Raw genomic sequence first — 16468 nt, forward strand, 5'->3', positions numbered from 1 at the left:
CGCCCTGCCCTGCCCGGCCCCCGCCGCCGGCGCTTCGCAGGCGGCAGCGTCTCGCAGGCGACAGCGGCAGTCCGCCCCTCTCCCTGCCTGCTGCTCCCGCCGACGGCCAGCGCCAGCCCGGGGACCCTCTGCCGCGGTGGCCGCCGCCTCCCCGCTCCCTCTCCTCCTTCCTTCCTTCCTGCCTCTTACCCGGCCGGTGAGCGCCGCCGGCTCGCCCCGCCGTGAAGTCTGGGCGCCCCCCAGCCATCGCTGCTGCTCCCCATGGGGATCCGGGAGTTCCCCAACGGCTCCGCGCGGGGCAAAGCCGCCACCCTGTGAGTACCGCTGCGGGGCTGGGCCGGGCCAGGCGGGAGGGCTGGGAGGGACGGGGACACCCCATCCCGCCCCACCCCACCCCACCTCACCTCTGCTGGCGGCGCCGCCTGGCCCCGGGGGTCGGTCCGGCGGAGGGCGGCGAGGAAAGTTTGCGGCGCCGCTGCCGCGGGCGCCGGGGCCGCTCACCTGCCGGCGGAGGTCCCGCTGCCCGCCGCTAACTTCGCCTCGGGCCGGCGGAGGGCGGCGGCGTCGGCCGCGGCTCCCACCCCCCAGCCCGCTGACGCCCCTCTCCCGGTCCCCAGCGGCATGCGGCGCTCCCCCGATGTCAGCCCCCGGCGGCTGTCCGACATCAGCCCGCAGCTGCGGCAGCTGAAGTACCTGGTGGTGGACGAGGCCATCAAAGAGGACTTGAAGTGGTCCCGCTCCGTGGAGGACCTGACCAGCGCTTCCGTGGGGCTCACCTCCATCGAGGAGCGGATCCTCCGCATCACTGGCTACTACGGCTACCAGCCCTGGGCCGCCAGCTACAAACGTGAGTCCCCCGGCACGGCCGGGCGTGGGGCTGCCGGGGGAGGGACGAGCACCGGGGCTTTGCGTGGGGGCCCCCGCCGCCCAGAGCGGCTGATAAGTGTGGGAGTGGGGGTCTGATCGCTTTACCCGGGGGAAAAAACTCGCCCTGTGGAAGTGCTCTTGCTCTCGGCAAAGAATTCTGTGTCCGTGTTGCGTTAGTCCTTGAGCAGTTGCTGGCTCACAGGAGCGTAGTGCAATGATCGCGACAGCTATATTCTGCTAAGAAAATAGGTCAAATATTCGTCTTAATGTAGCAGAAACACTTAGTGGTGCTGATTACTGTGTTTGTGACGGCTGTGTAGGAGCCCCAGCGCATTCGTGCACGTACTGTTTTCACAAGTAATACATTATCAGCGCGTCTTTCCGTTGTTTTGGGAGTCTGTCAGATTTTCACAGCGCTTGACCTGAATCTTATGCCTTTTTTGATGTCAAATGGAACTGCTGCTTCTGTATGCCTGCACTTGAGAAAGAAACTTCCTGTGATATCAATATGAAGAGAGACCTAGCTGTATTCCTCCACATACGTGGTTTAGAAGGAAGTGATACCTTGAGTGGTTGTAAAGTATAGACTAGAATTTTTGCAAGTAATGCACCCTATTTCTTGTCCATCTTTCATCACCATGCTGGCAATTGCATGAATTAAAAAGTTCTAAGAATAATTTATCAATTAACTGAAGCCATAAACATGTTTTGGTTAAGTCTTAATGATGTTCATAACATCACAGGGTTATTGTTGTAAAAAGGATTCTGCTGTAACAGAAATCATTGCTCTACTGGGAAGACTGGCTCTGACAAAGTGATGATTTTAATATTGCACATTCCTAAGCATTAAGCGTAAACGTTATGACACGTTTACTCATGGATTGCCTGTTTGGCAGTGTGCTTAATAATGGAAGAGAATGATACAAGAAAGTGTGGTACGGGGTACTAGTTCCGTTCTTTTGTGAGGAAGAGCCGCTCCTGATTGCCTGATTATAGGACTTTACCGATAAATATTCTAAGACGTCTTCTCTAAGAGCCTTTTATTTTTCTTGGTTGTGATTATGACAGAAATATCTGATGTTTGCTACTATACTCACAGGGAGGGTGGGATTTTTTTAAGAGTAATTCCATTGCCTGGATTGGGACTATTCCTGAGAGTAAAGCTTATTCAGGTCAGTTTTCAGAATCAGATTGTATGCTGGTGCCAGACTGAGTTGGATGTTAGTGGTTATGTCTGACAGAGTGACTAATAGTCCAGCTGAAGTCGCACTGAGCTGCTGTGGCTGAACCTTCTGAAATAATAAAGGTCATGCTGGCTCCTCAATTATAACCTGTTTGTTGAAATTTATAACTGTGTCTGAAAAAGTTAATTGCAAGCCTAAACCTGTTATTCTAGTGGTATTTTATCTTGTAACTTGTTCTGAATAACAAAATTACATACTTGAGTTGTAATGGTGGGGAATAAATATACAAAGTGTCTGAGTTTCATAAATGTATGGCTAAAAATAATAGGTTATGTGAAATCATTGCCAATTTAAAATCTGAGTTGCTAGGAATGTAGAAGAAGAAAAGACCTATCTCTAGCTGATATGATATGGCATGGTTGAAGTGGAGCTGTGTTGATATGCAGCAGCTGAATAGCTGACTGAATGCATATAAATGGGGTAGCTCATCGAAAGTGGGAAGTCAACTTTGTCACAGCTGCTTTGAAACCTCTTTGAATAGTCCTTCAAGCTGGGCTTATGCCCAGTTTTGTGATATGGACTTTCCTTGTAACTGTCCCGTTAGAGGGTTTAATTGTCCTGAGAACTGTGAACAAATGATTTTTATTAAGTTAAAATTGCACCCAAGGTACTTTTTCTCATCTTATTGTGCATGCTTGTAGACATTTAGGTGCTGTTGGCACTGTGAGTATAATTATGGAGTGCATTAATAATGGACCTGCCTCCTGGAAAATAAGTCTGTAATCTAGTTTGATCTGCGTTTGGTCTATCTCTCTTGGTGACATTCTTTTTATTGTAACTAAAGGACCTGTAGGGCCAGATGTGCTTTTATCACACTGGAATGTGTTTCTCTCATACTTCATTTAGACTATATATTTTTATATATATATATACGTATAAAGTTGTTTGAGGCATTCAGAAAGCTTTTGCTATTTTTTTTTTTAACAAAACTCCATGTGGATAACTACCAGAGATACTCAGAGATAGTGTTGCCATGACCCCGAAACTTGATTGGAGTCTAGTTTTGTTGTGGTAATAAACTGATCATTTAAAACATACTGGGATACCCCAGGGTTATGGACCAACTCCATTATTTAATATACTTACAAATTAGATGGAAGACACAGACTGATATGGATTGCACAGAACGAGAAAGGACTCAGCACTACTCTAGTGAGAGGTGATGCGGCCGGGTGAATAGCCCAAATGTTAACAAATGACATTCACTTATCACAAATAGAAGCTTTGTATTTCCTGAAAATGCCAAAATTAACTACTAAATTTCACAACATTACATCAGCTGGTGAGAGGGAATAGTTTGGAACTGTACACAGCTCAGGGAAGACCTCTGCTGTTAGACTGCGCTTGCAAACCAGATTTTAGGAACTGGAATAATGTAACGTACTTCTGTGTTATGATGCCTTCAGAGAATTTAGTGGTACACCCTAGTGAAATACTGTGTAATATTAGTTATCTCATCTCAAAAACGATTACAGAGGCTTACTCAAAGATGAGTAAGGAGAAAGAGTACAGACAATCCACCAGAAGACTCAAGAGTTTTAGCTGTTTACCTTAAAGAGTTTGAAACAAAAGTATGGCAAGTACTGACACATATTGCTCAGGTGGATAGAGAATTTTTCTAGTTATTGTGTCGTAAGAGAAAAACAGGTGGACAGTCAATGAAGTTGAAAAGCCATCAATTAAAAACTAATAGAAAAAGAATTTTTTAAGAAAACGCATAATTTGTTCTTGAGATCAAGAATTCAAGGGTTTGTAATTGATAGAAGTGACAAGATCTAGAATTGTAATAAGTTGGGAAAAATATTGGAGAGAATGTTAAACTTCATTATTTGGAATTAAGTTAGCCACTTTTAGGCTGGGAAGGGTCTTCTTCTTGAGAGTTTCTTGTGGTTTCCTCCATAGTGTCTGCCCACCTTCGGAAAGAGGATAGAAGTGCATCCTGATCCAATCTGGAAGTTCTTAGTTTTCTGAAATTCTCACTATTGATTTTCAGGGTAACTAATCATGTGAATAACTGCTCTCCAGTCTAAATCAAGCATTCATATTAGTCTCATGGGGACTATTTTGCAGCATCTGATTTCATTTCTCAAATGCAAAGGCGGAGGGGAAGAAACACATGTAAGATGCAGTCAGATTGTAGAATCATACTCAGATGCGGCTATGTCAGTAAAAAAGCTCAACATTTGTGAAATCCCAGTTATCAACAATAAGTATGTTAATTGACTGTTAATTTTTTTTTTTAAAATTAACACATAGAAATCAAAGAACTTAATTTTTTAAAAACCCACAAAATTTGTAGATCCCAGTGGCAGCCTTTGTTGTATGGGGATCAAACCATTGTTAGGGCTGTATTAGCAGTGCTGTTCTCCTTCATGAAGGTTAAGTAAATTACCATGATTTCTGCCTCTAAAAGCCTGTGCCTTCAGTTTAATCGCAGAGACAAGTTTGGAGGTGAACAACCATATTTTAAGTTTCCATTTCTCACCGTTATCAGTAGGAATTAGGTTTCCAAATATTTTTAGAAGTATATACCCTAGGAGCTTTTCTGTACTTGAGAAATACAGGTGTCACTAAGCTCTTGAACTGTCTTGCTGATCTGTATGGAAGACTTGTCTATTTTAATTATTGTAGCAATTGGCAGGGTGCTTGTTTCCTCCTGAAATGTGCAACAGCTAGCACCTTTGCCAAACATTAATTTTTCTCTACATTAACTAGGTCTATTTTGTGGTGATTCAATATCACAGTCTGTCATTATGCAATTAGTATTTTAAATACATCCATGTGGGCTTGAGCCAGCTATCTGTATTTTTCAATCTTTGCCTCTTCCTACAGATCAACTGGTTCTACTCCTTGTTTAAGGTTAGGGTCTTTCTTCTAAAGCAGGAGTTTCAAATATCCTTAGCATGTGTTGTTAAATAGAGATTCATTACAGACAAATTAGGATTGTATGGGTCTCTCTCTCATTTTAGATGCCCAAGAGATCACCTGGCCTCCTGCTTTTATTCACTTACCTTCTTTGTGTAGGTACAGATGTTACTCTATCTGCAGAAAGAATATTAATATATGTACTTTTAAGTCCTCTCAGTGCCATTTAGTAGGAACGGACCCATTCTGTGGGTCATGGCTTGTGAACATATGTTTCTGTGGAATCTTGACCTTGTGAATAATTCCAGCTTGTTCTAGTGACTTCTTTTAAGTGGCTCAGGTGAAAGGCAAAGATTGTGTCCAGTAATATTGAAGCTTTCTGGCTGTATTCATCCTTGCTACTTTAAAAATTAATTCCTTATTTTTTAATGTTTCTTCATCATTATTTCAACAATAACAAAACAAGCCATAGAGTTTTAATGCCCAGAATTTCAAAGTAGTACTCATACAGCATGTGGCACAGTAGGTCTTGACCTGGACATGGAATTTAAGTGCTATCACCGATATAAGTAACATGCTGGAACCATTGACTGTTACAAATATTCTAAATATAGTTGTATTTACATATATATTTATGCTCAGAAAGCATAGGTATCTGAGTATGAAAGTACCACAGTTACTGAACTTCGGTAGCCTTTCAAGGTAGTAGTTTAGGTTGGTTTTAGCTAATTAGAAGTATGAGCACTGTACCCTTATACATACGGGAGTATCAGTTCTACAGCTAAAGACCAGTGTTTCCAGCCGATCCTCGGTGTTCCTCCGTGTGGTCTGCTTTTCACGTGCCACTGAATGCTGTCACTTTCACAGTCGCTAAAAGCAAATCCAGTGGGGATATGAATCAATAAAAATATTAATGCTTGAAAATTGTGCAAATGCTGTTTTTGAGTATTTGCATTTAAGAATTTAACTTATTTTTTGAGGTAACATACAGCAATCTCCAGAAGTTCAAAGACAGAAGTTGAAGAGCACTGTTTTCACTGGGGAAAGCCATTTTCAGGCCAGCTGTAAACGATTCATTTAAAACTGATTACTTGCTTTCCAATACATAAATACTGAGTGTAATGCTCTTATAACTAGTGCAAGACTTGGTGGTATTGTTCATGTTGCTGTTCATGAGGTCAAATGCTTATGCGAGAATCTTGCTTTTTGGGTGAAAACACAGAGTAACCTCTAGATATCTTGCTGTGGTAGAGAAACTTGCATAACTGCCCCAGGGACAATCTATAGGTCAACCACATCAGAAGCTGAGAAGACAAGTAAAAATATGTGCTTTATCTCCTTGTTTTAAGCCAGGCTTATGGTGTCTGAGGCCTAATTAATTTTTTTTTCTAATCCTCTTTATTGGCCATACTAACACAACTAATTGTTATGCTAGCAAGAAAAGCTAAGAAAACTTGGTAACTCCTACAGGTGAAATAAAGCAATGGTAATGAATTGTATGAGATTTAAAAGTACCATAGCGTTGTTGTTTCAAATGTCAGCTATAGTTGTCTGCTGAAAGCTAAACCTACATGTGGTTGTACACAAACCAGGGATATTACTGATTTATATCCACATGACAGCTCATATAAACCTCCTAAAGCCATTTTCCCATATGTATGGCACTTACTGTTACTGAGAACTGTCCCCAGAAACAGCCTCTTAAAATATTTCAGAAACCTAATCATAAGCCTACAGTGGACGTCCCAGAACATTACAGGAGACATTTGTCATTGGAAAGGGAACCCATCAGCCCCTGTGGGCTTTAGCTCTTTGAGTGGTCTTACAACTGGGAATGAGTATGGAATAGCACAACGTGGCCACATGAGACAGAGCAGAGGAATACAGGTGATGAATACTGAGCAGCTGCAAAGATGCCACATGAAAAAGGGAGACTGAAATACAGCCAGCCTTTCAGAAGTTTGTTTTCCAAGACAATTCCAATGGAGAATAGACATGAGCGTTCTTTGGCTTTTGTCAGGTGGTAAGAAAAGTATTTTTTGGCCAACCCTAAGCAGAAAACTGGTTCATGTTACAATATAGAGCTTCGTTGATAAAAAATTTTAAGTTTTAAATTTCTTGCTGACAAGCCAAGCAAATTGTAATTTAAACTGTTTTACTAAGCATTTTGAATTGTTCAGTAAATATTTAGTAAATTGTAAATGTTTAGTGAACATTTAGTAACTTGTTTACTAAACCATTTTGTGTAGTGTTAAGTAACCACGACTTTTAACTAGGCAGCGGGATAAATATTTTGGTTTGTATCCAGTTTTCACAGTGAAGAAACTAAAAATTGCCACCTACAAAATGGCCCCTCTTTTGCTTGTTTGTTTGTTATTTAAACAAATTAATTGATTGCTGTCAACTTTTTTTTCAGTGCGACTTTAATTACATGTCATCTACAGTATGCCATTTACACAAAACAGTCCATGGGACAGCAATTAGGGGTTTGTTGGCTTCCAGCATTCATTTATACCCTTAACAAATATTATCATTGAATGTTGTTATTTCAGTAGAAATATACCACTGAGATCTGAAAGCCTACTAGTAAAGCTAGTTGTATGTCTTTGTAAATTCAGAGCCTGTGTCAGCGGTTTTGAAAAAGTGTTAACTGGCATTTGAGACTTCTTTCACTGGTGAACTGTATTTTTTTTAATAGAAATGTGAATATGTTCACTAATAAAAGTGTTGAATCCATAATAATGGGTTGTTGCTAAAACCGCAAACTACTCTATATTGATATGGAATAATGAGAGGGCAAACTAATTTGTTAAAAAAGAATTTGGAGATTATCTAGAATTATGAACAAATGTTTATTTTTGTAACTGTCTTTACTGGAGGCCCATCCTTCATCAGGAGAAATGTTTGTAATAGTTCTGGAGTGTACTGTGTGGTCTATCTTTGCAACTTAAATCAATTATTTGTTTAATAAAAGCAATTAATTGTATAAGATAATGGCATTGGAATCTGGCTGCAAAGTCTGTGCTGGTCTACTGTAATATCAGATACTGTTGTGTAACTGGAGTGTTACTGAAACACAAAGCCCCAAAAGGACAAAGGCTCTTGGTACCAGATGTTTGTTCCTCTTGAAATTCCTTAGTCCATCACCAGTGATGCCCATTAGCCCAATACCTAATTTTAGCAGATTCTTGCGCATGTCAGGGCTCTCTTCAAGGTGAGTTGTTGTGACCTAATCTCTCATTAATGTAATGAGGTGTTTGTGTTTCATATTGCTGGTGTAAATCATGCACCGGCAGTAAATCATATTGCTGCTGCTAATTGCTGCCATTTACTTGAGGTCAAATAAGCCTTAGGATAAAGAGAGGGGTGGATAAGTTACATAAAGGCAGTTTTACCTCTTTGGCAAAGTACCCTTCTCTGGAGCATCTGAGGGTGTAGTTCTGGCCCTGTCTTTGTTTTGGAAGCTGGCATAGACTTTCCACTATTCCTAGTGAATGATGACTACTATGTGAACAGTAATACAACAAGCATTTATGTTTGGAGAAAGAAATTTATCTTTAGATCACGATTCCTACCTAGGGAGTAGCTAGCCTTCATGCAGTATATCTTGTTGTAGAACCTGCTTCCCTGAGCATTTTTGATTCTCTGATTATCTTCACTCGGCACACATTATTGCGTTCCTCAGCACATCCATGGAAGAAAAAAGATGCTGTGCTTGCATGTAAGACCGCAGAGAACTATTTGCTTTATGAACCACTCCATGAAACATGCCACAGATAGAAGGGATGAGGTGGTGGTATTCCCTGATTTCATTTTCTTTAAACTTTGGTGAGCTTGTGCTGTGCTTGACCAACTTCCCTTACAAAAAAAAAAGTCATGTAAGTGGTTTCAGACACCTGTATTTTCTCTTGAACTTGAGGGTCTCATGAAGTTCATTTTTGTACCAAATCTGCATTATTTTACTTCCTGTCATTTTGTTTCCATGAGTATATCTGGCCAATGTAAGAATGAGTTTTTTTCTGAAAGCTGGAAAACTACTACAGTAGTGTAGGGGTTTAGATGGCCTAACGTTTAGAAAAATAAGGATGACCTCACATAGCCAACAGGAAATATTAACTCAGCAAGCCAGTCATACAAGGAATTTAGATCTTTGAGCTACCCCAGGACATTCCATTGTCCTTCCCAGGACAAGGGAATGCAACTGGCTGCTCGTGAAACAGTTACGTGCTGCCTAATAAGGCCTTGATCTTGCATTTAAATATTCTCTTTGCATTGCCATAACTGGTTCCTGTGCAATAGTTCATGAAAATGGGCCTTAATGTCTAAAGAGAGCAACCAGATTTTCAGATTTGAACTGTAGTTCAAAGTCCTACCAATCTCACTACAATGTAAATAATAACTAGTAGATCTGATCCAATAGTGATAACCCAAAGGGTTTTATCTTTTTTGGCTTGACTTTTACATTGGAAATATCACAGATATGATGCTTTTCCTCACAATCTCTTCTTCACACCAGCTGAGGTACCAAAGTAGCATGAAAGTTGAACTTGTTGTCTACTGTCCATGTATGCTAGAGCAGGCCAAGTCATTTGACTGTTACACTTGTCGACAGCTGTGCTGTTTGAGAGCCCTGTGGTGGTCTGGGGACTCTGCCTCGTCTGAGGTATCTTGCTTTAGCTTTGCCAGATCCATACAGTTGTGTGAAGTGAGCACAGGCTTGTGCTCAGATGGGAAGTGAACTGAGGATCTGCCCCTTCAGAGATTTTGCGCTTGTGTGAGGATGACGATGGTGTCTGCATGGTCACGTCTGGAAAGCCTGGAGTTTGCCCTCCTTTTTCAAACAATAACTTGTATTCAGACAATGCAGTTTGTTGGGTGTTCAGTAAGGATTATCTGTTTGCAAATTTTTACCCTAGCTGAAATATTTAGTGCCAGGATTAAGGTCAACCATCCAGTGTTTGCACCGTGAAATGGGAATACATCTTCATGGCTTTATGATTCTGTTGGCTCTCCTGCTCACTTTATGCAATGGCATTTGAAAGCTCTGAGAGTGATTTCATAAAATATGCAACCATTTATACTATTTTTTTCGCAAACTAACATGGTAATAGTCTTATTGTAATCATGTTTAATTTTTCAGCTTACCTAGACACTAGCTACTGCTGATGTTTTTGGGTCACGCTTTCCATGGATTGGTAATCAATAACTGAAAACATTGTTCCTTGTACTTTTGCTGAAATTATTTTTTGCTGTATAGCATTTAGTTTTACAGTGTTCCACTGGCTTGATAACTTCTCAGTTATGGATCTTTTCTTTCAAAAAAAACAATATTTATAATGTAAAGAAATATGTTTAGTTGATTTTCAGAGGCTAGTTAAAGTGAAGAAATTATGAAATAACATACAAGTAGAAAAAGGCAGGCAAGAAACAAAACTGTAAAAATCAGTAAAACCATGGAGAATGGCTGTAATCAAAGTTAGGAGTTTGGATCACTTTCAAGTTGAGTAAGAGGAGTGAAAAAAGGACAGAAAAGGCTTTTTGTGTGCAAATTTGGCTTCCTGATGCTTGTACATCATGCGCTGTGACTAGAGGCCTCTGTTGTTCAGGACTTACGTTTCAGCTATTACTTACCTACATTATAAGTGTATGCTGTGGGCCTGAATTTGTGAGCTCAGGTTTCATGCAAGCCAGAGGCTATGCCCAGACAAGACAAATTATTGTGCATTGAGGAGTTAAAAAACAATCTAAGCTGTCTCTATAGTCATGGGAGTGGCAAGGTCTTGACATGAAAAGGATTATAAGCCCACATTTAATTAGTATAGTAGGTATATCATGGGACTCCTACATCCAGCCACATGAACTTTTCCCCAATATATATGGAGTAAAGCCCTTTTTCAGAAGATTCTCTTTTTCAGTCTGGGAAAGCAGGCAAGTCAGAATGAAAATGATTAGCATGGAGGAATAGAGCTACTCTATGCACTACTTTAGGGGTTTCAGGAGGCTGTCTGACTTCTGAATGGTTTCCCGAGCTTGCCAGGTTATCCTGGGAGGCAGGTATGAGGAGTGAACAAAGACATCTTAAATTACCACATTCCCACAGTTGGCTTGTAAGACTTGATCCTCTTAGAGAGCACAGCGAAGAATTTAACCTTCAGCTCCTGCGCATAAAATTACTTCCTAGTCTTTGAGAAGTATTATTTAATAAACAGCTTCTTTATTTGCCTTTTTTTATCAAAGACAGAAAGAAAATATAGTATCCTTTGGTATTTCAAACTATACACATTAGTAACGTAGTTCAATATCTGTAGGAAGTTCTTTGTCTTTTGCAAATAGTGAAGTCAATAGGTAGAGGGCTGTATGTGCGTTCTGACTTTGTACAGGATGAGTAGTTGTTTTATAGTATCTCTCCAAATGGAAACAAAAATGGGCAATAAATCATAGAAGCATGAACGAGTATATTATTTGTAGAGAAATGCATGGACAAGAAACAGGTCTTGAATCTTGTACCGGCAGCAATACTTGGGACCACTTGTTTCTGGTATCTGCATAGTAGAAGTTGAATCTCACTAGAAATTGTTCTGGCAAACAATGTTAGGCATTGTGTATTTTTTCCTAAAAGGCTCAGAAAATGAAGAGATTTTTACATGGCATCTTCATAGGAATCTTTGCTATTAATATTACTTTAAAATGACACTCTTATACCAGACGGTATTTTCTTTCTGCAAGTCAAATTCTTTTACATCCTACAATAACACTTCTTTAAAAACACAATATCGCTTGTCTACATAATAAAAATACATTGGAAGTAGGAACGATATCAGAATCTCCAGAATGTAAACTTAAACTCTCTTACAACTCCCTAGGTACTTTTTGTTTCTTGATGAAATTGTTGCACAAGGGAAACTGGAAAATGTCCCTCTGGTCTGGCTCAAAGTACTGTCTTATTCAGCTCTGCATTCTTACTGATATTGCAAATATGAGAGAATTAGAAAAGCTCTTGGGATGAATCCTTGAGTGCAACCAAGTCCATGGCACTTTTGTCAGTAACTTCAGTCAAGCCAGCTTTCCCTTACCAAGCTTAAGTCTGAGTATGCCTTTTGAGCAGGCTTCCTGCTTTATGTACTGAACATCTGTTCCTAAGGCAACTGCATCCAATTACACCTACCCATACATGGTCTTTATTATATGTTCCTGAAAACTGTTGAGGAGCTCTATTTAAACTATAGAAGAATTATTTCTTTTAATAGACGTGCGTTTTTTTCTCTTATCTTGAACTTGGTATTTAATTAGTACTTAATAGCTTGTCCCAACATGAGTAGAAAGTGTCTACAGCAATTGAGAAGAGACCACTCTATCTGCCCATTGCCTAGAAAGCTGACTACCCAGGGCTTAAGTGCTAGAAGGAGAAGAACACATATACAATCATTTACAGTTTTAGGTTAGGGGTTAAGGATTGAGACCTCTTAACAGGGCATGCTATAGAAGCACTGGGGTAGGATGAGAAGATCCTCAAACAGTTCTGTTACCAATAGAAAATTCCTATTTCCCGAAGCCTCTTCCCCTTTGTTTATGCTAAATGCTAAGTCATTACTGATATCTTTCCTCTTCAGCTGAGGACAAAGAATCTGCCTATACTAGTCTGGGGAACAGTGAATGGGTCTGAGGCAGGAGCCTTTTAAAACAATAACAGAAAGACATTCAACTTCATAATTTGTATAAATTGTAACTTGGAAGCCAGTTAGGCTTTGATAGCCCTGACTCACTCAGATGAGGAGTAGAAGCATACAAAACCAGGCCTCTTTGCAAATGTACACAAAGGATGGCGTGCAGTGGGATAATGGCAGTGTTCCTGGAGAAATTGGAAATGCTAAAGATAACAAAATGTTGTATATACAGCATAGTTTTTTGATTGTTTAACTATCCCACCACAAAAACATATGAGGAACATACAGGATGCAGCTTGGAGAAAATCATAGGTAAAGGTTCAAATCCATCTAATGAAACTGGTTGATTGAGTCAGTGCGTTAACCTCTTACGTCTTTTATTTTCAAAGACTTAAATCGTTCAGTCTTCGTGTTGATAGAACTCCGATAGAAGCTAAAAGGAATTTTGCCGACTAAAATCAGCAGCTAATGGTGTGCTGGAATACTGCAGTCCTGAATGGAAGTGAGGGTCCTGGTCTAAATGTGGTTGTAATAGGTCTGTGAAAGCTGCAGTTTGGCAGACTTGGACACTCATAAGCCTCCAGCAAGTCCCAGGAGTAAACTGGCCAAAGTATTTTTACAAACAGAGCATACTATCACAAGGCCAGAGTCTCTTTTTCTATTCTAACGCCTTCTGCACTTTTCAAATGGAAGCGCAAAGTGGCTGGATCTGGTCCCAGCTTCCAGCTGAGAGCATTCCTGTTGTAGCTATCTGTTGCTGTAAACATGTATAGTAAATTCACTTCCAGCTAAGAGCATTCCCCTTGTAAGCTACCTGTCAATGTAAACGTCTAGTGAATTCCTTTTTTTTTTTTTTCACTTTGTTTCCATGCAGACGGCAATTAGGCAGTAGGTTATTTGTGATCCTCCAATTATTTATAAGAAAACGATCCTTCTTATTTATGCTAGGTGAGGACAGCATGAGAGCAGTGAAACTGTCTTTCTGTCTGGAGGGAAAATCATCTCAAATGTTGAGACAATTTGGATCCTGAAACGCTTTTTGGGAGGGAGGATTGTAGAACCTTAGCCAAAGTTGCATGCCCAGCTGTAGGAATTGTACTGGAGGAATAATAGAGATCTAGATCAAGAGATTTCATATTAGTTAATACCTTGGATATTAACTGCTCTAGCTGAAATACCGTACATTGAAGAATAATTGAAAAGTACAAAAACATCAACACAATGAAGAAAGGCTTCTTTCACTTGAGATGTGCAGCTCTCAGCTAGCACAAAGTTAAACCAGTTGCACTGTAATCTGCTTTGTGCAACAGCAGCTAATTTTACTAAAAGAAATTTGATTATATAAATCTGAGCTCAGTGTTGAAGCTGAAGAATTTCTCTGAAAATAACCAACCTTGCAAGTCCTGCTCTTTCTTGCTTTTTTATTTCTGTTGATTTATCTCTAACAGGGTGAATTATTCTGTCATCTCATAAGGATATTTTCATTAGATTATTTTTTTTTAGAGTTAAAATTAGAGCAATTCTCAACCATTACCTACTTTAAATAACATTTCTCAAACAACTTTGCATTTATAAGCTCTTGGGGCTAACTAATGAGTGAAGTTTAAACATTAGAGTAGCTACTCTTAAGGTAATGCCCCTAGCCTTGTAAGTGTTGAAGAGGTTTTTGGGCAATGCCCTTAATAACGTGCTTTAACATTTGGTCAGCCCTGAAGTAGTCAGGCAGTTGGACTAGATCATTGTTGTAGGTCCCTTCCAACTGAAACTGTTCTATTCTACCCTTCATATCTCCCATAATTTTTATTATGTCAATGTTACACCATTAAAATATTAAGGACCTTATTCAGTAACCGAAATAACTGAAAATACCCATGGATCTAAGTACAGAGTCATGCTTTATATTTGAAATATGTCATCAGTGGTTTTGATTCAGTGAAATGATGAGGGAGCTATGTTTTCTTGGAGCTACTGACTTCCAAAGAAATGTCTCTGCAACTATTTGATACACAAGTTTCAAGCTAGCAAAATTATATATGAGTAACTTAAGCTGTGCAGCAGCTGTGTGACTAAAATTATTTGTTTGTATGTATTAACTTTTAGGATGTGAATTATTTATGTTGCCCCAAATAGCTGGTTTCTACTCACTGTTAATGTAAAATTTTGTTGAAAATACTAATTTAATGTACTTCACAACATAAACTATTTTTTTTTGTTTGTCTATGCTAATTATAGTGATCTAGACTATTTCATCATTGCTATTATATATACATTGTAAGTCAATTTGTGTGCAAATAAACCAGATTTTTCTGGACAAATAGAAATAATTTCATTCAGTGTCAAAACACTTCAGTTCTTTTAATCATTTTCTCCTTCCCAACATAATCATTGATCCGTGTTTTAATTTTTTTCATCAATCTGATCTTGTCATTTTTCCAGAATGCAATATAATCCAAAGTAATTCACATGTGCTGAGCAATTAAGTTTGACACAATGGTCTCGCTCTAAGGAAAAATCCTTGTGACGGGATTTCTTTGCAGTTTACTTAATGCAAATTAAAAACTGTATAAATTAGTGTTTTGATGCATGTTTGATTTATTTGAGAAAAATATACTTCTGGTAATATTTCTGAGTGAGCAATTAAACATTATAGCACCATGTTGTGAAATTAAGTCTTTGATATCTTCTTTGCAAGAAGCACCATTTCCTTAAGCATAAAACCCTCTCAAACCAAGTACATCATTCATTTTATTTAAATTGGTTCTCTATTTATTTCAGTGGAGTAAAGTGTACTGCTTAAGCAGCACAAGCTTGTAGAATCGAGCTTAAAATAAGTAGCCTGAAAAAGACAAATAAAGACGATTATCACTTGTAGGGTTTGAGGGAAACATTATTAAGTTTTCAAATACCTAGCTGAAAAATTAATAGTTCAGATGTTCTGGATCCCAAATGCAGCATGTAAGAAGAAACTATAGTTACTGTATTTTTGTGATCAAATTCACTCTGCGTCAGGTTTTTGAAGAAGGGGAAAATTCTGTCACACACGTGTCATATAGACTTGTAAACTATAGGTGACTTAGTGTCTCATACAGAACACAAGGCTTTGTGTTCTATATAATCCTCGCCTAAGGGACTGTCATCTTTAGGGAGCCACTATTAATCACACTTGATTTGCAAGTGATTATCTGTGATTTGAACGAGTGGGATGGGGAGAGAAGGAGCGAAATTCATTTTACCTGCTGGGAGGCGAATCCTGTGTAAAGTTGTACTGTCTCTTTCTGTTCTCCAACCACTGCCCTTCAGCTTGAGTGCTAGATTTATCCGCTTCACAAGGGACATGAAGAGTAAGGGAGGGTTCTGTGGTGAAAGTGATGCAAAAGTTCAGACAAAGACTCCCATGAACATCTGTACAAAATACTCTATACAACTTTATTTTTTCTTTTTCTTTCCTAAAAGACAAATCATGTCATTGATGCGATGTGCAGTTGCAAATCCTCTGCGGATATGTCAGCTGATTGTTGTATACAAGTGCAGGCAAATAAGAATCAGTCTTCCTAATGGAATTGCACTGCAGTGTGGCTTGGTAACCATCTAATGGCCTTCCTGGTGTAGCCTTTGGCAAGGAAAGGAAATTGGCAAAGGCAAGAAAAGGAAGGGTGCCAGTTTTTATTCTTAGGTCAAACACACCAGTTTATTAGTGTTTCAGATAATAAGTGCCAGGTGGCAGCAGTCTGGAAAGCCTGAAATAGTTAAGCTTCAATTACTTAGACTAATTTTCAAGTTCTGCATGGTTGGACAGAAGACTGAGATCCCCAAACGTTTTGGCGAGTC

The 16468-nt window shown here is 39.6% G+C and overlaps 1 protein-coding gene across 2 annotated transcripts in view; it reads left to right on the top strand.

Annotated features, from left to right (window-relative positions):
* The first annotated feature begins 261 nt into the window (after window positions 1-261).
* SLC35F3 (solute carrier family 35 member F3) overlaps window positions 262-16468 on the top strand; it is a 190570-nt gene continuing 174363 nt past the window's right edge. For both annotated transcript variants that reach the window (XM_086627511.1, XM_086627519.1), the window contains exons 1-2: window positions 262-314; window positions 618-847. In XM_086627511.1, coding sequence (XP_086483637.1) covers window positions 262-314; window positions 618-847 — 283 coding nt within the window. The remainder of the gene's footprint in view (window positions 315-617; window positions 848-16468) is intronic.

The sequence above is a fragment of the Tauraco erythrolophus genome, chromosome 2 (genome assembly GCF_009769465.1).
Source record: "Tauraco erythrolophus isolate bTauEry1 chromosome 2, bTauEry1.pri, whole genome shotgun sequence".
NCBI classification, from domain to species: Eukaryota; Metazoa; Chordata; class Aves; order Musophagiformes; family Musophagidae; genus Tauraco; species Tauraco erythrolophus.